The 24,113-nt window shown below is 44.3% G+C and overlaps 2 protein-coding genes across 3 annotated transcripts; one reads left to right on the top strand and one right to left on the bottom strand.

The window, feature by feature from the left end:
* Positions 1 to 95: 95 nt before the first annotated feature.
* atxn1l (ataxin 1-like) lies at positions 96 to 6,438 on the bottom strand. The gene is made up of 3 exons (XM_076287295.1): positions 6,325 to 6,438; positions 3,460 to 4,678; positions 96 to 1,775 (listed from the first exon to the last, which is right to left on the bottom strand). Exons 2-3 carry the CDS (start codon positions 4,540 to 4,542, stop codon positions 153 to 155), a joined length of 2,706 nt encoding a protein of 901 aa, XP_076143410.1. The 5' UTR covers positions 4,543 to 4,678; positions 6,325 to 6,438; the 3' UTR covers positions 96 to 152.
* A 1,440-nt stretch (positions 6,439 to 7,878) lies between these two features.
* On the top strand, positions 7,879 to 22,537 carry nr1h3 (nuclear receptor subfamily 1, group H, member 3). Of its 2 annotated transcripts, none has more exons than XM_076287293.1 (11): positions 7,879 to 8,093; positions 10,952 to 11,149; positions 12,398 to 12,478; positions 13,551 to 13,766; positions 14,567 to 14,833; positions 15,342 to 15,547; positions 15,758 to 15,937; positions 16,352 to 16,451; positions 16,775 to 16,888; positions 17,025 to 17,119; positions 18,182 to 22,537. In XM_076287293.1, the coding sequence occupies exons 3-11, from the start codon at positions 12,436 to 12,438 to the stop codon at positions 18,326 to 18,328; spliced, it is 1,368 nt and encodes a 455-aa protein (XP_076143408.1). In that variant the 5' UTR covers positions 7,879 to 8,093; positions 10,952 to 11,149; positions 12,398 to 12,435; the 3' UTR covers positions 18,329 to 22,537. The 2 variants fall into 2 exon arrangements, with proteins under 2 accessions (XP_076143408.1, XP_076143409.1); XM_076287294.1 differs by lacking the exon at positions 7,879 to 8,093 and adding an exon at positions 8,138 to 8,658.
* Positions 22,538 to 24,113: the final 1,576 nt, after the last annotated feature.

Here is a 24,113-nt window from a genome sequence, read left to right as displayed (position 1 = left end):
CTCTCTCTCCCTCTCTGCCTGCTGCTGCTCTCCTCTCTCTCGGCTAGTCCGGACCCTTTCCTGCCGCCGCTCCTCCCTCCCTCCCTCCCGTTCAGACAATCTGGTGCTGTTTGCGCGTGCCGTTGCTGCCGTCGTCACCAATGTGGCCGCTGCTACTTGCCGGCGTTGGAGCGGCCCTCGATGGACAACTTGACCTCCTGAGGGATGAAGGAGGGCCGTGAGGGGCCGGGCAGCGCGGGGCCCACCATGCGGCCCTCCTCGTTCTTGATGGCGTATCTTTGGGAGCCGGGGGCCGACCACCGCCTCTGGGCTGCGCTGGAGGAGGTGAGCGCCAAGCCCCCTCCACCTCCACTACTGACCGGCTCGTGCCGCGAGTGACCCTCCGTGTGCAAATAGTAGCTGCTGTGGCTGCGCGGATGCTCGGCAGAAGTCCTGTTAGGCCGGGGCGGCGCCTCGCCGTGCCCCAGCACTCCTACGTGCGTGGCCTCGTCCTTCTCCCCCCTCTCCCGCTCCCTGTCCCGCTCTCGCTCTCGCTCCCTGTCCCTCTCGCGCTGGATGCGCTCCATCCTGAAGTGGCTTTGGCTGTGGGGCCGCGTGTGCTGGGGGGCCGGGGGCCCCATGGGCTGGGCCAGGGCCCCCGAGGTGGAGTTGGATTTGGAGGAAGTCCTGGCGTGCACCAGCTGCTGCTGCTGCTGCTGCTGTTGATGGTGGTGTTGCTGCTGCTGCTGCTGCTGCTGCTGTTGTTGGTGTTGTTGTTGGTGTTGTTGTTGTTGATGATGCTGTTGATGTTGTTGCTGTTGATGTTGTTGTGGTTGTTGTTGTAGTTGGTGGTGCTGCTGAGGCTGCTGTGACTGGGCTTTCTGCTGGCCAGCCGGGGGCTGCTGCAGGGCGATAGACACGCACACGTCGCCCACCTGCAGGTTGTGGCAGGCCAAGCCGTAGAGCTGTGCCGTGCGCTCCGGGCTGCAGGACGACCAGCCCTGGCCGAACACGAAGAAGGGGTGCTCGGGTGGCACGTCGATGGTCACCTTGCTCTGCTGCTCGCCCACGCTGAAGTGCAGCGCCACCAGGCCCGGCCGCTGCTGGCTGGCCCGCACGTCCACCACCATGCTGGAGTCGATCTTCAGGCCTCCGCTCATCTCCGCGCTGCGCACAAAGTCCTGCGTCTGCAAGTCCTCCACGCGCTTCAGCTCCCCCGTGGCCAGTTGGATGATGGCCCCCTTCATGAAGTGCGAGGGCCCGGTGCCGGCGACCGGAGCCTGGGGGGCCACGGCCTGGGTGGGCACCGACACCGGGGCGAGGGCCACGGCCGCCGGGAGAAGCTGAGCCTGCGGGGGCTGCTGGAGCTCCGGCGCCCCGGCCCGCTCCGGGAGGCACGCTGCGGCTGGATGTTCCGGGGCTTTGGGGTAGGGCGACTGGGAGGCCACGGGGGCCGTGGCGGCAGCATCGTTGGGGTGGCCGAGGTACGGATGGGGCTGCTGCTGCGGCTGGGGCTGGGCGTGGCGGTGGTAGTCGAGGGGGATGAGAACCGGCTGCCCATTGGCCAGGATGACGGCGTGGTGGCCCGGCTGGGCCGGTACCACCTGCTGGGCGTGCGCTGGCACTCGCAGGTCGGCCGGCGTGGCCACTGGGGGTGGCACATACACCGTCCGGCCATCCCCATGAGCTTCTCTGCTCCGCTGGGAACTCTGGGATAGGTTGAGGGGACCGTGGGGGGCTTCTTTACGACTACCCGTCTGGATTGGAGAGGCCAAACGTCCAACTACTTGCTGAACCTAAGAAAAGATAAGAGAAGTCAACCAACACCACCCAACTTCAGTCATTACGTTTGTGACATTAGAAATATATTATGCAAAACATTTACACGAATATAAAGTCAACAGAAGTAGTGCTGCAGTAGTATTGTGTGTTGTTCATTTTAGGGAAATTGGCTCTCAGAATACTGGAAGCACTATATGATGTCATCAAACAGCAAAGACTGCAAAGGCAACTCAAAATATGACAAGCCATCTTTCTAAGAAACCTTACAACACTTCAATCTGTCACTTTTAATGCACCAACTGCAAATTCTTATTCAAAGCTGTTTTCTCATAATTAGCAGCAGATTCAGAGAAGTTCAGAGGATGCATGTCTGACGTGCTCATGTTCCTCTTCCATCTAAAGACTTGTAATTAGGGATAAAAATAACACTGAGGTCTGACACTTGCAGCTGGATAAATACACTCAGCAGTCAGGGGAGATAAATGCTGAGCTACCTTTACTCAACACACAAAACACAAGAATGGATGTTGTCAACTTCTTTGATCTCTATTTTAGGTTTTTAACACTGCAGGATTGGCCATCAGTAGCTCTCGGACGGCCAAGGAATGATACACTGGGTTAGTCCAATAGAGAGTACATTCCAGCGGAGTCGTAGTCAGAGCGCCCCGCCCTCTCTCGCCCTATCAAGCGACCACAGAGCGGCTTCCTCTCCGCTCCAGGCAAGACCACAAACCCCAGTAGCCGCGGCCACTCCAGCCCCAGCCCCTCCCAGCTCCGCATCGCCTGCCAGAGAGACGCAGAGTTGCCCAACCACCAACACACCCAAACTAGCACCAATAAAGGAAGGAAGTGGAGAGGAACATGGAAATACTGTGACTGTGGCTCAGCGGAAAGCAGCGGCTTTCAGAAGAAGAAGAAGAAGAAGGGAAAAAGGATTCAGATTCAGCAGGTTGAAGTCCTGTGACACAGAGTCTGATGCAACACTACAACTGTGAATGAAATTTCTTCAGCCCTCATAATTCAGGACTCTCCAGCGTGTGACCATGATTTGCATGTTGCAAACTCCATTGATACGGACTCCATTGTACAAACGCACAAATATGCACCACAAAGCAACAGTTCTATTTCATTTCTCCTGACCGTCATCCGAAATTCATAGAACCGCGGATACATACATAACCATCGTTTTATTTCAGTGAGTAAGCCGTGTTATAATGAGCTCATAGAGGACTTGAGTCGGGGGCAATATATTCATACTTGTATTGTACACTGTAGCAGCACTCCACCGTACAACAGTCACTTTTATTATAAATGCCTTGCCAAAAAAAATAATAATAATAATAAAAAAAAAGAAATGCCTTGTGAATAAACATCTCAAACGTCCAGCATTAGCTTCCTGCGTTTTCTGATCACTACTGCACTGCCAATGGCCAGCTGCACAAAACAGACCTGGGACTGGAATTAAGTGGATGCTTCTGCCAGAACTCGATCATAACAACATTATACCGTCAAGAAATTGATGCACTGTCATTTCCTCCAGCTTGATGCATTTACCAATGCATCTGTTTTAACTAGTCACCAACTATGATGTTCTACTACATACTACAAAAAGGAGTGTTTTAAAGCTAAAGCAAACCATTTTCTGTAGACCCCTCCCCCTCGGGTCATGAGACATAGATGCGGCCAGCAACTGCTTACCTCCAGGTCTGTGTCTGGTGTGCTGCGCTGTCCTGGCGACGCCCTCTCGTCCGGCCGGCGATTCTTGAGGCTGCGTTCGTGCTGCTGGGCCTCCTGCAGCAGGCGAGCGCTCCTGTGCGCATGGGCCGAGTCCTGGAGCAGTTCCCTAGCCGCTGCGGCAGACTGCTCCCGCTCACCGCCGTTCAGCTCCCGCTCCCTGTCTCGCTCCCGGTCTCTCTCCCGCTCGCGCTCCTGCTCCAGGGCCTCTCTGGAGGCCTGCGCTCTGGGAGGATGGTAGAACACAGGCACTCCTCTGGGGCTGAGCTCAGCGGCAGAGAGGACCCCTACCGCCCCCAGCTGCTGCTGCTGGGCTGCCACTACTGCCGCCTGGTCAGAGGAGAGTACCAGGGGCACCCCTCCGGCGGCGGCCGCCACTTTGGCATACGCGTGGGCTGACACCTGCGTTTGGGGCGGGGACGACACCACGCTCTCCTGGATGACAGACTGGTACGGGACCAGGTGTGGGACGGCGTGGGGTTGGGGGATGGCCGACTGTGGCGAGATGAGGGGGTTGGGGACGAAGCCAGGGGGTACGGCGTAAGGCATGGCCGCGTACGGGGAGCCGACGAACTGCAGGGAGGAGTGGGGGATCTGGGCGTAGCCGAGCTGCTGGTAGGACAGCCCGTGGTGCTGCAGCAGCGAAGAGGGAACCGTGTAGGCCGGAGAGATGTGGCTGAGCACCGGGTGCAGGGTGGTGGGGGCATAGGAAACGGACGGCAGCGCCACCTTGTATAGCATGCTGTACTGGTCAGGCGGCAGGCCCGCCACACCGTCCACCGCTTCCAGGCCGCAGTGCAGGGCCTGCTGCTGAGCCCGCAGCCAGTCCCCGCCGCCACCGGCCCCGCTCTGGACTTCACTGCTGACCCCTGCATTCTGGGTGGAGGTGGCCTCTTCACCTCCTGCTGCGGTCGCTGTTGGTCCGACCCCTCCACCACCTGTAAAGCCACTGTTGCTGCTGCTGCTGTTGTTATTGTTGTTGTTGACCGGAAGGTCACGCTTCTTGGGGGGCAAGCACTCCTGATTACGCTCGTGGGCCGGCTTCATGGCGCTCCTGACTGGTGCTGGTGGTCCGGGCTGGGTGCTTAGTGCAGAGGGCAGAGGAACAGGCCTGTCTGCCAGGCAGGTGATGCCACTGCAATCAGCTCTAAGAAGCGCCTGCTCACCACGGCCATCCCCTCACCTGTGGACACACCCAACAGCTCAGTCAACACGCCTGTACCAATCACTCGTTTGGGAACCATTCGTTTTTCTTAACCTGGATACTGGTAGTTTGATGGGCATATACATTGACAAATCACAGAGTATATTTAACTCTCTCATTAAAAACCACTGGTTCATGTCTTTAGCAATGTGAGCAGCAGACTATATCTGTTACATTAAAATTAAATTCCAGTGTTTTCTCTATGTTGATTTGGTAGTGGCAGGTGGCGGCAATTCATTGTGCAGACCTGTTGTAGATTCTCCAAATATACAGCTCAATCACAATAATGCCTCATTGTGTGTGAATAGAGGTGAATACATATAATTGTTTGTGTTGCAGCGAAGTGTCAGTTGTCAGTTCCGTGGGACTGGGGGACGATGGGGGGGGGGGGGTTCGGACAGGCCTGCCCCCACTGCTTAAAAAAATCCTAGAGGAAACACTGAATTCAATTAAAACCTGAAAAATGTCTGTTAAAAACAATATATCTGGAAATCACTACTATTGCATTTTAGTCAAAAACATTTGAAAATGGAAAATCATTCCCTAGCAAGCGGGCCTATATTTCTTGCTAAAGAAACATGGTAGCTGCTGGCATCATAGAAGTAGTGGGAGGTTCAGATTAAAGTTAATTTGGCAAGATACTTCAATAGGTCTACTAATTACATTTCACTACTATCCGTATGATTTGTATGAAAATTACATAGAACTGAGGCTATTGGCCAAGAAAGTGTTTCAGGAAGAGGGAAAGAGCACCCCACCCCCAAAACACTCACGCACGCAATACACGCAGCCAAATGTGTCAATCAATGAATGTGTCAAACTCAGAGGAATGTCACGACTTGATTTAATTAGTAAAAGACGTTAAAGTGTTTAAATTTCAAATTATGTAACTCACTGATTTACACTGTAAGGCATATAATTCCCCTCAGAATTCCACTGAAAACCAGCTGTGCCACAGGAAATACAAAGCACTAACTATTGCTAAAAGTGGGTTTAGAAAAATATCTAAATGACTGCTGTTTTCTTAAATAACTATATAATAACTATGCATTTCACAGGACAATCTAAAAATCAGTTTTCTACCACATGAATTTCCAGTAACTGGACAGTAAATTATGCTTTAGGGAAAATCGAATAATCTATGTGTGCATTTGTATTTGATGATAGTTCACAGCCTGCGGTTTATGGTGTAATACAATTCCCCCGTACGTCGCTGAAACACTTCACCAACTTCGACAGAGTAACGCCATCCGTTAACATTTTCTTTACCGTTAGCATGCTAAAAGCTAGCTGGCTAAAACACCAGCAAACGACTTTAACAGCAACATAACGCTAGCTAGCCCTGGGTGGCTCTTTCACAACATAACGTTAATTGAAAAAGGTCATCTGATATTGCCCATTATAATGCATACACAATCCTCCTAGTCTTCTGAAAAAGTTGTTTTACAAGGTGCAACAGAAAGGTGATCAAATAAAAAGATCAAACAGTGCATTCATTTTAGTTAAGAGTGGACATTAGCAAGGATAACAAGATATCCTAGCCACTCGGTGCTAGCTAATATTTATCTCCATGGCTAAATACATCTTTGTGTTTAGAGGCAAACGTTTCAAAGACATATACCTACCTCTCCATGACATTATGGGCCTCTCGCTCGTTCTTGATGCTTTCTGGTGAATAAATGTGAGAAATCAATCATCAAATCAGGGATGATAAGTTCTGCCCATTTCGGAGGCCAGCAGCAGACGAACCCCAGTGGCGCTAGAAAATGACGTAAAAACTGTTAGCACTCTATTTCCTGGTTGTGTTCTTCGTCTGGTTTGTTAATGTGATAATATAATTTGACATTTATTTGTTGTTAATTCAGACAAATATGACTCATCAGTATCAACACAGCATCTGCATTGCTTATTTATCGTAACACTGAAACTTCATGTGTGCCATGACAATACTGGAGGATAATTAGTAGTAAAAAACATGTTGTGGTTTAGGATATTCTAGGCCACTCAGTCAAAAGGATATCACACTTTTACCACAGTGCTTTACTTAATCTAAAATAGTGAGTTGTATCCTCCATCCCAGCTGACGCCAAACTGGATGCCTACTCTCTCTGATCTAGGCCAAAGCTGTTCCCAGGTCAGCTGTCACTGGCCTTTTTCAAGACAACAGGTATATTCTCCCCTAAATTAGGCCTTTATGTAGGCTATAGCTTGATCATTTATATGATTTCAAAAAGAATACGTATGGCAAGCTATGTTTGACCTGGATATTCAATATATATTGTGCACAAAGAAAAAATGGACAAAGAAAAGTTTGTGTGAAATGTGTTCGAATTGGAAAAACTGCTTAAATCAATTGTTGACGTCTTCAAAGAAGTCTGTAAGTGGCCTGTTACCTGGACAGCAACAGCATCACAGAAATACTTATAAGGGCTTGGGTGTCTAGCATCACTCTATTCTTTATGCAGATTTTAATTAGTTATGTACTACAGTAAGTAAGTCATTATATTTAGTATATTGTTATTTTAGGGTATTTGATTTTACTAAACATTTTAATGTTAATGTAGGCCTAATGTTTGTTGATGTCATTAAGTCACTTTAGCCAAAAGCATCTTTGTATAAATACTTGATTAAAATAGATTTTTAAATGTAGTGCCCCTTGGCATGGCTAGCACACTATGTAGAATTGAAAATAAAGTGCACATGACATGTTGCAATGTTCGATGAAAATAGGCCTACATTTTTGTGAGGCGCACTGGTCTCATCTGACATTACTGTACAATGTAAAACTCCACATCTCCTCTCATAAATTAATTTCTGTGGGCATGGTCATGCGGAATTCATAATTTACCTGTAATGAGTGGCTTCCTTATATGAGCTTTAAACAGCATCTGTTTTAATAAAGATTGTGCTATGTTACATTTTTTAGATTGGTTGTGGGTGCTGACCCAAGACAAATATCAAGCTTACTGTAACAGATACTGTACTGCACTGTAACACCCTTTTTATGAGGTCGGGATGCATACACTTTCAGAAATAAGATTTCATCAGAGAGCTTCAGACAAAAGGAAGAATCTGACCGATAATAAAAAAAAAAACAGAGAATGTCTAATAAGGGAAAAACTCACTCTCTTCGGTGCGCTCATGATGACGTCATGCGTGAGTGCTCAAGGGTGGGCGAAACAACGTAGCTACGCAAGATGAATGCGGTCTTGTAGTTTATTTGGTATGACAACATTATCCATCGGCCTTTGGTAACACTCGATTTCATTAACAGTGTTTTTAAAATATGGTATACGAAACTATTAAGTTTATTGTCGGTTTTCTTCCTGTAAAACTGTGCTGGTGATAAACCATCGTTTTAAGAACCACGAGAAAAGATCTGCTCCAAATCCAGGTATGTAGGATCCTATACGTTAATGTTAGCGACAAGGTACGACTTTGTGCTGCTAGCTTAGCTTAGCTGTAGCTAAAATGTTACTTGAGAGGCGTTAACTCGGCTAGCTATTCGTAGTTTGGACTTTCATGTTCCGCACATCGTTGTATCCTGTGAAATTGTTGTCATTGCCCATCATTATCAGAATTCTCGGGGCAGTTTTACTCTTGCAATGTAGACTAGGCTAGCATCTACTGTTCTTTGTGAGTGTCGACAGCTTCTTTATGCTAACGTTAACGTTGTTGACTTGGCATCATTTTAAAGCTGGCCATTAACAGTAAACAAGACAAGCTAGCTAGTTGACAGTAACATCGTTTATCAGCAGAGATTCAGCTGAGTAACTAATGAGCGGAGTCCCTATGATGTTATACAGCAGAAGTGACTAATTGGCTTGCTTCTCATCTGTAATAACTTTGCAAAGAGCTCAGAATTGTTAGCTAACGTTAGCAAGCAAGCTAATGTCATTACAGTGGCTTGTTTCACGCTAAGCAAAGGTGGCTGGCTAATGTTAGCTTGACAGCAAAAGGTTGGTGTAACGTTATTGCTTGCATGTTGTGAACCAAAAGTTTGTTGACTAGCACTGGCTACAGGTTAACTGTAAAGTATTAATAATTCTGTGACAAATGTTGCTTTCAGTGAATATTGATTGTGTAATTAATTCCTTGTCGCCAGCAAGGTATGCTAAGACCATGGATTGTGGCCAAATGTTACAACACACCATCAAAGTTATCCATGTAAACAGCGGAAGTAACGTTAGCTAGCTAAGAAACTTGAGACGACAAATATGGTCAACAAGCTAACACAATTGTTTTTCAAAGTTGTTTAAAGGATAACTTAGCGATTGTGTTGAGTTAGTGGTGTGAAAAGTTCGTTGTATTGTCTGGATGAAACCGGTCTCGGAAAAGGCCTGTTTGTGCTTTGCTTGTCGTCATTGATTGAACATACTATTATTACGGTCTTAGTTCAACAATGTTGGTTATTAGTTGCATAGTATACGGGCAATCTCTCTCGAATACTGACACGACTGGCAACAATTTCCCGAGAGCGTGGACATCGCCATTGTCTCCCGAGGGGAAATCTGTCCCTATCACGTCCAGTTCGTGTACTTTGACACTCACGTGAATCCAAACGAGGTACCGAAACTGTAGCTACTTACCAGTCAAAAGGGCTTTCATGGTTTAGTGCCAGGGGTAAACTACATTTGTATTTAGGGAAAGCGGTCCTTCCTTAAATTACTCATGACTTCAGATATTTGTAGAGGATCATATTTGGCAATGGCAACTTCCCCTCTAATCCAGATGTCTTGCTTTTGTCAGCTGGTCTTGATTCATTCATTCTCAGAGCAATTTTATTTTCACTCAAGTTTTATGCATTGGCAGATTTGATTTCATGTATTGCATGGCACTGAAGATTGATTTCACATATTGCAACAGTCCTTTTTGTAAAGTAGCAATGAAATTTAACTTGTGGCTGTCTTATTGTTAGCTAGTATTGTGGTTGTGAGTATGCAGGTTGCTTTGAATGTACTAAGAGTGTCTTTTCCAGGTCAAAGGTAACTGTAGACTGATAAGTTGTACAGAACATTGAGGGAGAAATTGTAACCTGCAAGGGTTACTTTAGGTCAAAGGTATTACAGTTCAAAAGACTGACTCATGCTTTCAAGGGAATGAACCGATCCAGTGCATGGTAGAATGATGAGTGAATCAACAGCGCAGATGAGTTTCCTGCTCTTAAAAGCTACAAGATAAAAGGTTACAGCATTTAGAGTTTTTCATCTAATTTTTTTGCCTTGATGCAGCCTTATGGTTTCATGGTTTAGGATGGTGACATAAGCTGGACTTTAGCCCTTGGTCTGCCTGGCCGAAGTGTTGGGAATGGCCTGCGGCTGATGCAACACATCTGATGCAGCTGTGGGACAGTTGTGACCAAGAGCAGCACAGCACCCCATGAACGCAGGCAATACCTGTTAATTAAAACCAGGCAGCACACAGGAACTGCTTGGGAACTGCAAATTGACCTGTGATGTCCTGGAGCCTTCTTAAAGCTAATTAGCTGCTTCTGCTGCACTTGCCATGGGAATAAAGAGACTTACGCTGGTTCCTGTAACTGATGCTAGACAACTTAAGAGAACCCTGTCACCATTAACAAGTGTTTCTTCAATCTCTATGACAGCACATAGTTGGTGGTTCAGTGTTTATAACAAAAGTTTACCCAGAAGCCTTTGCTGCTATGAGCCCCTATATGTGAACAGGAAACCTCACTGAGAGTAGAGATGTCGAACCATCAGACAGGTTGTGTTCAGCAAACAAGCTCACTAAAGAGGTGTCCAGTAGGCACGAACTGTATGTTCACCTCTTCAGTCAGTAGAAGAGGGATTCATTTTCACGGCATAAAGAGTAGGGTTTTCTATGTTAGGCTGCAGCGCTGTGTGAGGTGAAGCTGGCATGGAGGTGTATGTGTTGTTAAGCGAGAGTGTTTTGTAAGGAGGAGGGAGACACTCAAACAGGAAACAACTTGAGCTCCAGGCCCGTGGGGATTTCAGAGCCATGTGAATGACCGAAAGTAACCTCAGCTCTCTCTCTCTCTCTCTCTCTCTCTCTCTCTCTCTCTCTCTCTTTCTCTCTCTCACACATAAACTCTCCCTCCCTTTCTCACCCCCCCCACCCCATACATACAAAATCTCCCTCCTTCTCTCTCTGTCTCTCTCTCCCCCCTCTCTCTCTCTCTGGCGCTCTCTCTCACACACATACAACCTCTCCCTCCCTCCCTCCCTCTTGTTCTTCTGCCCTCTTGCACCAACCCCTTTGTTTTTTTTTCAGCCTCCCACAGGATTGTGTGGAAAGGTTTTCTACTCGTGGAGACAAATTGGAGGATTTCATTTTCCTGGGCCTCTCACTGTGAGACTGCCTGACCTGCAGTTGGACACCCACTGACCGCATCTGACAGCCAAAGCAGTGTGTGTTTTCCTGAGAGCCGAGGGCAAGATGGCCTACCAATAACAAGACATTACTTCAGGGGTAGGCTGTGACTTCATCTCTCTCTCTCTCTCTCTCTCTCTCTCTCTCTCTCTCTCTCTCTCTCTCTCTCGTATTTCTTTCTGTCTCTCTATCTCTCTTGCCACATGCTTGGAGCTCACTTGAATATTTTCACATCTCTAAACAAAACTATCCCCCATGCTTTATTCAGTCATAAACTGGTGTGTTGAAGTGAGTGTATGGTCAGTGTCTGTTATGTTTGACTTGTAAACAGATGTATTGTGGAATGACACTTAGATCCTTACAGACTGGTTCTGTTTTATTTCATTTAGTTTTATGGTAGAAGCAGTGGTTATGGTTGCTATGTACATAAATGAGGCCATTGCTCCAATAAAAGGCAGATTGAAACTCACTCTCACTGCCAAGGTTTATTGCACCTCTAACATAGCTAAACTGTCAACAGAGTGTAGCACCTCTAACCCAGTAGTCACAGATTTAGTGCACCTCTAACCCAGTTGTCACCAGACCCAGCACATGGCTGTCTCCTATTCTATCCTTTGGCTATTCAAGATAACATACAGCACAAATAAATATTTATAATACTTTGTTAATATTTGATGAACACACTTTGGAGAGTAGACACAGGACTAATGAGATGTCTGAGAGAAGCTGACTCTTCGAGTCCTTTGAGTACCAGTAATGGTAATGGCCAGTTTCATGACAATTTTTTTTTTTGAATGTGGGGGAAATTACAAATGTCTTGAATTACTCTTGTTATGTGTCAGTGCATGTAGAATATTTCTATTGAAAGTGAGTCAAAGTATCATGGCTACTCTGATAACATTACATTTGAAAACAGTTTGAACCTATGACATACCCTGGAATCTGTTGATGTGGGTGTGCACTCTATTTTATGATTCTTATTTGGGGATTCCACTGTTATTTCCAAAATATATATTTAGAAAGGTGTTAAGATTTATCAGAAATGATAACAGGTTGCTACTGAAACACAATGTGTGGCAGTCATCTTTTAAAGGTCATTTTTAGTAGCCTAATAACCATAAAAATGAACAAACTTTGCATTTTTGCATTTAAATTTGTTTTGGCTTTAAATGGGTGGATTGTTTGATGTGTGGTGTTGGAGTTCAGAGTGCAGCTTGTGGTCAAGGGTGCAGTGAAGGAAGTCCACTTCCACGGTTAGCCAGCAGCAAATACAGGCGGAGATCACTTCAAATTAATGAATATTCAAATAATCAAATAAATCAATGCTCTCCTCTGCCGCTGTTGCAGGCGTGGAGTCTTCGTTATGACAAGCTGTTGTGCAGAAGATGTCCTCCCTTACTACGGCTGATATCACAGATGTTGGTCATGGTAAGAGACAGTGTCATGTTGTTTTTGTCAGCTGCTTTCAAATCTCAGCACTTGAGTGCCTGGAGTTATTTAAAATATGCTTTGAATTATTCTTGTTAAAAGCATATCAATGTGCCTCATCTTCATATGCTACACTATGGTATAATGTGCTGAACTAAAAGGGTGTTTTGAAATACATGACTAACTACAGCAGTCAGTCTCATGGGACAGTATAAAGTGATATCTAAAGTATATTAGAGTTTGTCATTTACAGTCCAGGCCAGGCTACACCAGGCTCGTAATTCGTATTCCGTTCAAGGAACGTATGCTGAAACTGGTTACGCTAGACGTGATGGTGCGTACATTTGAAAAAAGTAGACCAGTCTTCTAAAATAATTTTTACTCTCTGTAAATGGAGCTCTTCAGTTGCGTGCCTGGTGTAGTCTGCCTGGAAGCCTGGAAGCCTAACGGTTCAGCCCTTTGGTGATTGTTGTGCCTTATCCACTGAGCTGTTAAACTACAGATGATGACGATGATGCGACAAATTATGAGAACTTATTTTGTAATCAAATACAGTTCATTTTGCTGTATACCTTCGTCACTTGGTTTCCGCTGTACTAATGTTATCAGCAAACCAATTTATTTGTGTCAAATTTTGCAATTTCACATAGGTTGGTCAGTAGCTTTTGTAGTAATGCATTTCAATGGCATACAGAAGTACCGGTATATGGAACTTTGTCAAGACAAACCTGAAAACGATGTACTGCCATGTAGATTCATAAGAAGTTCTTTTCACACAACCCTGACATTTATATTTATTCATTTAGCAGACACTTTTTTAATAGAAGCGACTTACATATGTCTATTATATTACAAGGGCCACAGTCCCTGGAGCAACTTATGGCCTTGCTCAAGGCCATAACGGTGGAAGCCGGGTATCGAACCCACAACTTTTCAGGCTACTGCATGCTAGCTCCACTACGCTACCACCGCCCCATTTAAAGGCATAAATGATTTTTTTAGGGTGGTTAAAAGCCGAAATTAGAGAAATTCTGGATTCAGGGGCTTACAGCAGATGTGACTGTTTCTGCAGGGGACGGTAAGGTGTTTGATGGAGATGACAAACTGCAGCTTGACTGCCTGGGCGAGGAGAGCCTGTCCTCAGAAATAAAGCACGAGGTCCAGCTCGTATCCCTCGGCACCCAGGCTCCCTTCTCCGATGCTGCGGGGGAGCTGCCCGGCTCACTGGTCATGGAACCCGGTGACATCAAAGGCGACCCTGCAGCGGACCCGCCACCAGCTCACGCAGGTAAGAAGGAGTCACCTATAAGCTAGAAGGTGATCTCGGTAACCTGAACCAGCCGTACTGGTTTGACTGTGTACGTATGAGGGTTTGTGAAAGCAGAAAGTAGGCACTCACACACGCATGGTGCTTGGTGCCAAGAGGTCTGTCTTTTCACACTTAAGACGACACCCTTTTGTTTTGTGTTGACTTAGAAAAGTAGAAAAGGAAGGTAGGACGTTTCACATTGAGGAATTGCCAATGTTAGTAGTTATATTATTCAAAGACAAACAGACACATTTTATTATAATACGGCCATTAAAAAGGAAACAACAAACATGAAGCTTTTAGTCAGCTCTTAGTCATGTCAGGAGTCTACACATTCTGCAAGTGAAATTCAGTTTAAAGAGTGCTACTCCTCTATAGTACCAGTAGTTTCAAATGATTCAGTTTAAAGGAGTCATCTTTGAACCTGTTCTTCACTTCTGAGTGTCCACATAATAGAATACATGGTTAAAGAATACAGAATAGAATATATGGTACAGTTTCAAATCTTTGGCAGTTTGTATCCACTGTAGCTGAAAAAGCAGAGGTGGGAAAAGCCTTAATTTCTCTTGTTCCCTTCCATAAACTAAACCATCCGATTTCCCACAGTAGTGCAGGCTGTGTTCTCAGCTTGAGAAGCGCAGACATTAGCAAAAACCAGATGGTTCACACAGTCCTAGAAGGGACTTTTTTTTTTTTTTTGCCTGAACCTGCTTTTTCCATCAGCGGAAGACAGCAAAGAGACAGGACTTCCTCTTTTTAAACACTGTCTGTCTCCGCAGAGGGTCAGCCGCTGAAGAGGAAGAAGGGCCCGGCGCCAAAGATGCTGGGCAATGAGGTGTGCAGCGTGTGCGGCGACAAGGCCTCGGGCTTCCACTACAACGTGCTGAGCTGCGAGGGCTGCAAGGGCTTCTTCCGCCGCAGCGTCATCAAGGGCGCGCAGTACGCCTGCAAGAACAGCGGCCGCTGTGAGATGGACATGTACATGCGCCGCAAGTGCCAACAGTGCCGCCTGCGCAAGTGCCGCGAGGCGGGCATGCTCGAGCAGTGTGAGTGTACCCTGGAGAGATGCCCCCATATCCACATTTACATGCACTACACATGCCTCTCATTTCTATGTAGCCAGCTCCAGTGTTAGCATAAGTACATTTGAAGAGCTTGGTTCCAAAATTCTATATCCTCCATTTTAATGAATTTTCATCAATATATTTTTTTACATTTTGTTTTCCAAGTAATTTCAGTGAAAGTAATTGGGTATTGTTGTTTGATGTATCTTTACTCAATCAAAACAACACAATTGCAATTTTATTGATATTACCTGAAATACACAATTAAATTACATGATTTTTTTTACTGTTTTTAAAAGCGTTTTGAAACTCTTCATTTGCTAAGCTAGGATGTGAGTAGGGCTAGTATCAGTCTTTGCCACTGTGGTTAGATAACTTAAGAGTGTGTGTACTGTGCTCATAGTCTAATCTTTGTAGTTGTTGGATATGCCCTATCGTGAGCAGTTGGAAGTGTAACGGAGACTGTGTGCGGCCCGCGTCTGGTGTGCAGGTGTTCTGTCTGAGGAGCAGATCCGCGTGAAGAAGATGAAGAAGCAGCAGGAGGAGGAGACGGCGCGCACCTCCACGGTGGTCACGCCCAACCCCATCCCCGATGTGCCCCCGCTGGCGCCCGAACAGCAGGAGATGATCGAGAAGCTGGTGGCCATGCAGAAGCAGTGCAACAAGCGCTCCTTCCTGGAGCGGCCCAAAGTCACTGTGAGTTACTGACCACCACTGCACCTTGTTATACGTGAGAACTGTCGACGTGAGATGAGCTCAAATCAGCTAATTAAATCAAAACACTGGCAATGGTTTGCTGAGCCTTTAGTCTCTCTGTCTTGGCAGGGCAATGGACTTTTCCATGATATTCAAAGTTTTTGAGATACACTCCATATGTCTGATCAGATCGCTCTGCCCCATTCACAGCCGTGGCCTCAGAGTCAGGACCCTCTGAACCGAGAGGTCCGGCAGCAGCGCTTTGCCCACTTCACCGAGCTGGCCATCATGTCCGTGCAGGAGATAGTGGACTTTGCTAAGCAGCTGCCAGGCTTCCTGGAGCTGACCCGGGAGGACCAAATCGCCTTGCTGAAGACTTCCACCATTGAGGTGAGCAAGCATCTTTCCAAGCGGTCAGTTGCTTCAGCTGTATCAAGTGACCAGTGCGAATGTACATCTCTTTCACTGATGTTCACAAGAAATATCTTAGCATAGCCAAACAGATTGTGTGGGTTCTTTTGCCTCAGGTCTGTACTTCTGTCTACTGGCTAGTGGCTATAACCAGATGCATTTCATCTGATATTTCACTGGGATTAAATAGCGATGTGGAAGTGCTATGCAGAGGGGAGCTGTTGTCAGAGCAAATTTAAACAGTATGTGAAGGAGTTATCGTCTCTGTAACCCATTTTGTATCCAGTAGAATAGCACCAGACCACAGTAATGAAGGTGAATGCGGTCTGGTTGTGGCAGGCTCATATGTTTTGGCCAATCACCAGCTCTGAGATGCGTTTTCATGTTTTGCAGATCATGCTGCTAGAAACGTCACGGCGATACGACCCCGCTCTGGAGAGCATCACCTTCCTAAAGGATTTCAGCTACAACAAGGACGACTTTGCCAAAGCAGGTCAGGAAAAGGAGAATACAAGGTTCAAAACCAAAGCAAAATGTGGTACTTAATTTTCTTGCTGATGGAAATAGGGCTGCAACTAACAATTATATTCATGGTCAGTTAATCTGTCTATTATTATGTCAATGAATTGATCAGTTGATAGATCCATTAAATCAGTTTTTCCTAAAGCCCACAATTATCTCCTCAAGGTATTGTATTGTATTATATTGGTGTTTGTTAGGTATTGTATTGTATTGTATTGTATTGTATTGTATTGTATTGTATTGTATTGTATTTGTACTTCAAGGTTTTGAAAAAGCAAAACATCTTCTCTGCAGGTCTACAGTTTGAGTTCATCAACCCCATTTTTGAGTTTTCAAAGGGGATGAATGATCTCCATCTGGATGAAGCTGAATATGCCCTACTCATTGCTATCAACATCTTCTCTGCAGGTTAGCCAGCAGCTGCAATTCTGTTGAATACCTCACTTACCTGTGTTGAGTATCCTCTGTATGTATACGCATAACGCACAGCTCACTCATAACTACTTAAAGACTTGTACAGAAACCTTCTTTTTTTATTCCTCAGACCGGCCCAATGTGCAGGACCACGATTTAGTGGAGAGGCTCCAACAGCCGTATGTAGACTTGCTGCATTCATACATCAGGATTAAGAGACCAGCGGTAAGTGTGTGGGTTGCCACCTCCTGGTAGTTTCTCAAAGTTTTTTTCTCTGCATTGCCTCAGGAGGGTTCCAGAACATCTGCAGTCTAGTAGTCATGTTGAAGAGCTTACACCATCATTTTAACCTCTCACTATTACGCAAGGCTGTGAATTCCAGCATTTGTTGGTTTTACCTGGATGTTTGTGTATTTGCGTTCTAATAGACATATACATCCTCTGTGGCAATGAAATGCAAGCTACATTGATTATGCTATTTTGTATTATTTTAAAAGCATATTGTGTGTTTTTAAAGGCCAATTTATAGTCCAGGCAACAAGTGTCGCTCTACAAAATATGATGTAAAAGCGACACAACCTCTGTCTGCTGGGGTGTCATAGAGCTTGTTGTGTACTAAAAACATTTGAAACCGTGCAGACGTTGTCACATACTCTGATTGTGGCGGTGGTAGCCTAGTGGCTAAGGAGCTAGGTTAGCAATAGCATGTAGTAGCCTGAAAAGTTGTCAGTTCAATACCCGGCTTCCACCGTCGTGCCCTTGAGCAAGGCACTTAACTAGGCGCTTAACTAAGTTGGTCCGGGGACAATGGCCCTTGTAATATAATTGAGATATGTAAGTCGCTTTGGATAAAAGCCTCTGCTAAATGAATAAATGTAAATTTAAATGTAAATGATTGGATATCAACTCAGTGTTCTACTGGAGTTTGAGTTCTATAGTGTATTGCCGTGGCCAGTTCTATTATGTATTGCCTGGGTCACAGTGTATGTCTATTTACTTTTGTTTCTCCGTGACATGTAACGTTAATAATGTCCTAGTTGTTATAGAAACTAGCAGACATTCTATTTGACAATTTGGCGCTGGACCATGAAAGACTGCAGCTTCACGGCATCTGTTGGCAGCAATTCATTTTTGTCAAGCGACACCTGTCGCCTGGACTGTAAATTGGCCTTATGTGGCAGTATGTTTTGATTACTTATCTGTGCTTTCAACATGTGTGGTGTGGTATTGTGACTGTGGAGGCTTTCATCTGTGTACCTCCTCCCTCCTCTTTCCTCTCGTGTGTAGGACCACCTGATGTTTCCGCGCATGCTGATGAAGCTGGTCAGTCTGCGGACTCTCAGCAGCGTCCACTCGGAGCAAGTGTTTGCCCTGCGCCTCCAGGACAAGAAACTGCCGCCACTGCTCTCCGAGATCTGGGACGTTCACGAATGACCGGTGGTGGTCACTAACACTTGGTCTAAGAGTGGGGCTCCCGTAAGACTGAACTCTGGGTGTGGAGAGTGGGCACCCATGCTAAAGGTGTCTCCTGGGCCACTGCTGACTACTCGATTATCAATATAGGTTGAAGGAGCTGGTTTTGTACCATCTTTCTTTTTTCCTTCTTCTTCTTCTTCTTCTGCTTCTTCTTCTTCTTCTTCTTCTTCTTCTTCATTGCCCCTTTGTGTTCAGGACGGAGACATATCCCACAGATGGATCTTTCCTTTGTGTGGTTGAAATATGGGATCGCAAGGTCACAGGGAGACCCTGACCTGTTTTGAAACTCGTCTCCGGAATGTGAATGGCCCAGTCCACTGAGGGAAACCTGGGATTGTGGTGGTGCCAGATGTTTTTTGAGCTTGGCTTGACTCCCCAAGGTTAGCGACTGTTAATGATATGTACACAGTTGTTTTTGTGTGCTTTTTATTCCCCATTTTAATTGTCAAAAGAAGCTTCAAGCAGGTCTTGTCAGTGGTTTCCCTGTTCCAAACCACAGCATGGGTATGATGTCTCTACGTGAATTCTAGTGGTTCTGGCTCCATGTTCTAATGGGGTTCTAAACTGGCCAGCTGTCGGGTTCCCTACACGTTAGATTGTAGGTGAGACTTCCAACAGTGTCAGTCATGGCCCTGTTTTTACTACTTACAAAAGGAATTCACAGTGCTATGCCACTGTTGAGAAAAAAAAAGAAGAAAAAAAAGAATCTATATGGATTTGAGGAGTAGGACAATTTAGATGTTTATTTCAACTTGTTTCCTGCATGGTTCTTCATGCATATACAATACAATCCATTAGTCTTCGTTTGTGAAAAACACAATACAATCAATATTGCACAACTTCTTATGCATTGGTTTGGGTTACTGAATGATTATACACACACAAGCTGCTCAAAGCCCAGGAGCTACTGTAAGCCTTGAAGTGGTGATCCCATCATCAGACTGACTCGCAACAGCTCACTGGAGCATAGACAGCAGGAGAGAATATTTGGCAGAGACGTATTTTAATCAATGTTTACATAACCAACCACCTCTTTGTCTCCATCCAGTGTAAGCGTTCATTTGATCAGGAGTGTCCTAAGTTAGGTACTTCTCTAGCGTGGCAATTGTTTTGCAAATTGATTTGCTTGAGAATCAGTGATTAACCATCATGTCTACACAGTCTACTCTACACAGTCAGGACAGTAGGTTCGGGTATGTGTGTGTCTCTGGTGTCCGGCATCATCCATCATTTGACTTATTAATATCCTGATATTAACAACATAGCACAACAACTAATCAACGATTCTGGTGAATTATGATGGCTATAAATTGCTTTGCTAACGGCAAAAAATAACAGAACATTTTCTTAAAGAAATGCTATTGTTCCGGATTACGTCTTGCCATAGTTGGTGGTAATAAACATCGAGTCAAATAATAAGTATATTTATTACTGTATAAAGGAGCAAAGTGTTGTGGGGTCACACTGGTGAGCCATAGTAAATGTGAGTTTGTACATAGCCTTAGTTCTCAAAGAATGAGAATAATGTACTAATCGCAGCCGGAGTATAATTCAGATCTCCGCTAAACTGGGAATCAGCTGACTTTACATCCCAGCGTCATCATCTTAGCTCTCCTAGTCCTCAGAGTAATCGAATCTTGGGCATTTTTACAGTACAGTGTGTGGGAACGAGAGGCATTTATTCACAAATTGCTCTGTGTCAATTTTTGTTTTTGTTTTCTTGTGTTTGCAACATGCTTCTGCTTCTTGCATCTTCTCTTATCCCTGATTAAAAGCTGTTGTGATCTAGAAAGTAGTAATTACAAATACTTGTCTTCTGGTGTTGCCTGTCCCTCGCTCTAAACAACAGGAAGAGAAGATCTGTATCGGTTGTTAACATCTCTGAACAGTGTTTCAGGTGACTGAAGAGCTCATTGGTCAGATTGATCATTTAAAAATAACAGTGAATGCTACTCTTCTTGAACTACATTTGCCTTTGGCTTGGTTGGTTGAACAGATGCTCTTATTTGGTGTGACGCAGTGGGTGGTGTTGGTTGAAGAACCAATAAATTCAAAATTCTGAATGCTGACAAACAGATTTTTACCTCTATACTCAGTCGCTACATGGACATTTCAGAACAGACTGACTCACCTACAGCACACCCAGACAGATTGGCACGGATGTCAATGGCAACATAGTGATGAGGGATTGAGCAATCAGTGGGAGGTTATCCTGTCCTCATGTCAGGAACACAACAGTTCAAAACTCTGATCTGACCTCACATAACCTCCACAGCAAGGGACTTTGAGGTCATTCCTATCATAAACTTTCCTTATAGGTAGACTGACTGCAGTGACTTTCTTATGGACAGTAAGGTTGCCCTTAAGGTCATCAGGAGTGTTTTGCTGTTGTACATGGTTATCAAATCAGATTCTAAGAGGCTCTATTATGATTTAGTTTCTGTTCATTTACCCACAGTCATTCACTGCACACTTAACCAAAGGTGCAGACCGTACAGGACAGTCCTATCATGTCAGTAGTTGCAAGCATCAACCCGTGTCCTTATTATAGGAGTTTCTGCAGGTACAGATCTCTCTTTCCTTAAAACCTCACTAATTAAACATTTTTATTTTCAAGGATCTCTAATCATTTTAGCCATGGGTTAATTGTGTGGCAATCTACACCATTTTTGTGCTTAAATATCAGGTCACAGGAGACCTAAGATCTGCAGTGCAAAACCCAGTAACCCCAATGTCACATTCAACATTGTTTGGTCTAAATGTAACTTTTTTTTTTATTGAAATGTTATTTTTATCTTAAGTTCTGTACTGTACTAATCCACTTATACCGCAGTCATTTTGTCATATTTGACTAATGATTCAAATCCAGGTTAATGGCGGTCCTTTTTTGCACAGCCAAAAGAAAAGAAAAAAAATCCTAGAATTGTGATCAAAATAATGTTTCCAGTATCCATTTGTGATCCTCCTCATTCTGAATTGATATGTTGTTGCTTAACATGGAAATTTAATTTTCATTTGCTAATAGTTAATAAAATGTTGATTGTAATGATTTATCATCTATTTATACACCCTGCTGTGTAGAGCCTCTATTCTAATGCATTTAACTCTCATGGTCTGGCATCAAACGATGTGGGCATAGAGATGCAAATTTGTGTTAACGCCTTAAGTCCTTGGATACACTGCTTTATATGTATAAATTAAAAGGCGAAAAAATATATATTGTTCTGCCAGAGTATATATTTGTTTGTTTAAACGCTGAAAGACGTAGGAGACTAAGTACATCTATTATTCTTTTTACAGAAATATACTGGATTGAAATGTGAAACTAATAAACGTGTTTGTCTTTTTATTACAAAACACATTAGGCACACCCAGTTTTCAACTTCCAACTAAAACAGTGGAACCATTTTATTTTATTTTATTTAAATAGACAAGGATTTCATTCAATTAAAAAAAAGAAAAAAAACATTCTTAAAGTTCCACATCTATTGGCCATAGCCGGTTCACTCATTTGAAAATCCCACTTGTTTGTGGAAACTTTAAGTCCTTCCCCCACGTTACCAATATTTTGCTATCTAAAGTGGTGCTTCTTGTGTTCAAGGAACTAACTTAACCTGACAGCACTGAACAGTTTCACTTTGATATGAGAAAATGACCAGAACACTATGGGGTGGGGATTAGTGCCCTAACTTGATGTTTGACGATTAAACAGACATCTAGTTTTTACATAGGCTACCAAAGTCCATGGTCAAAATTTTTTTGTGAGTTTAGCTGAATAGTCAGTCCTGGCAAGTTACTGTGTTATTTGTAATTATCTGATTTGTCAGCTATAGTGCTAGATGGAGTTAGAGGCCCCTCCTCCAAGCATATAAATGACTTGAATATCGACAAATGAATAAGGTCTGGACTTGGTTTGGTTTGATGTTATTGTAATGCACTCTCTATACACTTGAATTTCTGCATGTTATGGCTGCTTGACCGTGCATTCAACAAGCCTTTCTACTAGCCTGGTTAGCAGGCCTTATCTCAATTAAAGTTTGCCTGGGTTTTCCCAGGCTAGCTTTCTAGAGTAGTGCCCATATATCCTGGCATAATTTGTGAAATATTGGACACTTTTAGGAAAATAGCAAAACATTTTTTTTTATTTAGGCACTGTGGTCAGGAGATGCCATTTATCATCACATATTGTGGTCTTTTTGAATAATAATGAAAGTCACCCAAATTTCCCTGATTAAAAGTCTGAACCCTTGAATGAATGTTTGGCCTGTTAATATACGGTTGACACACCCAAGTTTAAATGGCTATTAAGGGTACACTTCAACACCTATGCCATGTTTGATTGTAATTAGAGCCTGTGTAGTGTGTAAATAGTCAATGAGATTTGTAGCTCTTGTGCAACCTCTGCACATTTAACTCAGGAAAGCAAAAGAGCTGTCCAGAAAATTGTGAAAAGGCAGTTGAACTATAAATAAGCAAAAGGATATAAAAAGATGTCCAAAGATTTTAAAATGTAAGTCAGTAGTGTTCAAGGTCTGATAAAGAAGAAGTGTGGTTAATTTGATACCAAGCCACAAACAGGCAGACCAACAAAAAAAAAATTGATCCTGGGATGCAAAAATCCCCTCAAGCTACTTCAGCTGAAATACAGGCTTCACTACAAGAAAGTGGTGTGCCTGTTTCCAGGTCCACAATAAGGAGGCACTTGAACTTGAAAGCCAGAAAAATAGCCATTACTGCCACAAAACGGCATGCCAAATATATGCCAAACAGCATGTAGCCTCCGAACTTCTGGAACAAGTCATTTGGAGAAATAAGACCAAAGTTGAAGTTTATGGTCACAACCATAAACACTTTGTTTGGAGGAGTCAGCAAGACTTGACAAAAAGTGCACCATCCCTGTGAAGTGGAGGTGTATCGCTGATGTTTAGTATGTGTGTAAGCTACAAAGACAGGGCATTTTGTCAACATGATGTCAAGATAAATGCAGCATGTTATCAGAAAGTATTGGAGGACAATTTGCACTCATCAGCCTGAAAGTTGCGCGTGGGATGCATTTGTACTTTCCAACATAACCATGATCCGAAGCACAAGGCCAAGACAACCCTTCAGCAGAACTAAGTCAGAGTTCTGGAGTGGCCATCAGTCTCCTGACCTCAATATCATTGAGCCACTTTGGAAATAAATCTGCATCTCATGAAGGACAACCCACAAATGTACAGGACCTGGAAGCTATTTGTCAAGGACAATGGGCATCTCCACCACCTGAGAAAATAAAGGAACTCATTCACAACTGTCACAGACAAGCCATCAATGATGCTTTGGCAATACACAGTATTAAGAACTAGTCTGTAAACTTTTAAACCGGGATTATTTAATTATTTTTCTTTATTGCTATGTTTTGTTTAATGACAACTATTCTGTGATGTCGTGTGGTTTCTCATTAAAATAAAACTAATGTGGTTTGTCTAATCACTTGGTTTGATGGAATAATTAACTAGGCTACCTATCTAACATTCAAATAGGCGAGTTCCTGCCTTGAAGTCAGATGACAGCGTCCTACACATTCAAAGGGGAATGTGTGACTATGGAGGGCGCTGTTCGCAATATTAAAATATAGCCTACTGTAGCCTACAAACTGGTAAATGGAGCCTACAAACAGCACGATCCTTACTGGTGACTTTTGTCAGACCAAGAAACCATCAGCACATATGAAATTAATTTGGGTAAATCTGCAAGCGTGCCT

Source organism: Alosa pseudoharengus, unplaced genomic scaffold, assembly GCF_046254945.1.
Source record: "Alosa pseudoharengus isolate Yale_2024_CS ecotype anadromous, Long Island Sound unplaced genomic scaffold, YU_APseudo_1.1 YU_APseudo_1.1_scf_16, whole genome shotgun sequence".
Taxonomy (NCBI): Eukaryota; Metazoa; Chordata; class Actinopteri; order Clupeiformes; family Clupeidae; genus Alosa; species Alosa pseudoharengus.
Note: the sequence above shows the minus strand (reverse complement) of the source record. Positions and strands in the feature narration are given on the sequence as shown.

Coding starts and splice junctions, on each gene's coding strand:
- atxn1l (XM_076287295.1), bottom strand. CDS start 4,542: ATGAAGCCGGCCCACGAGCGTAATCAGGAGTGCTTGCCCCCCAAGAAG. Junction 1,776..3,459: donor CACCAGACACAGACCTGGAG/GTAAGCAGTTGC, acceptor ATCTTTTCTTAG/GTTCAGCAAGTAGTTGGACG.
- nr1h3 (XM_076287293.1), top strand. CDS start 12,436: ATGTCCTCCCTTACTACGGCTGATATCACAGATGTTGGTCATG. Junction 15,548..15,757: donor TGGAGCGGCCCAAAGTCACT/GTGAGTTACTGA, acceptor CCCCATTCACAG/CCGTGGCCTCAGAGTCAGGA. Junction 16,452..16,774: donor GGACGACTTTGCCAAAGCAG/GTCAGGAAAAGG, acceptor TCTTCTCTGCAG/GTCTACAGTTTGAGTTCATC.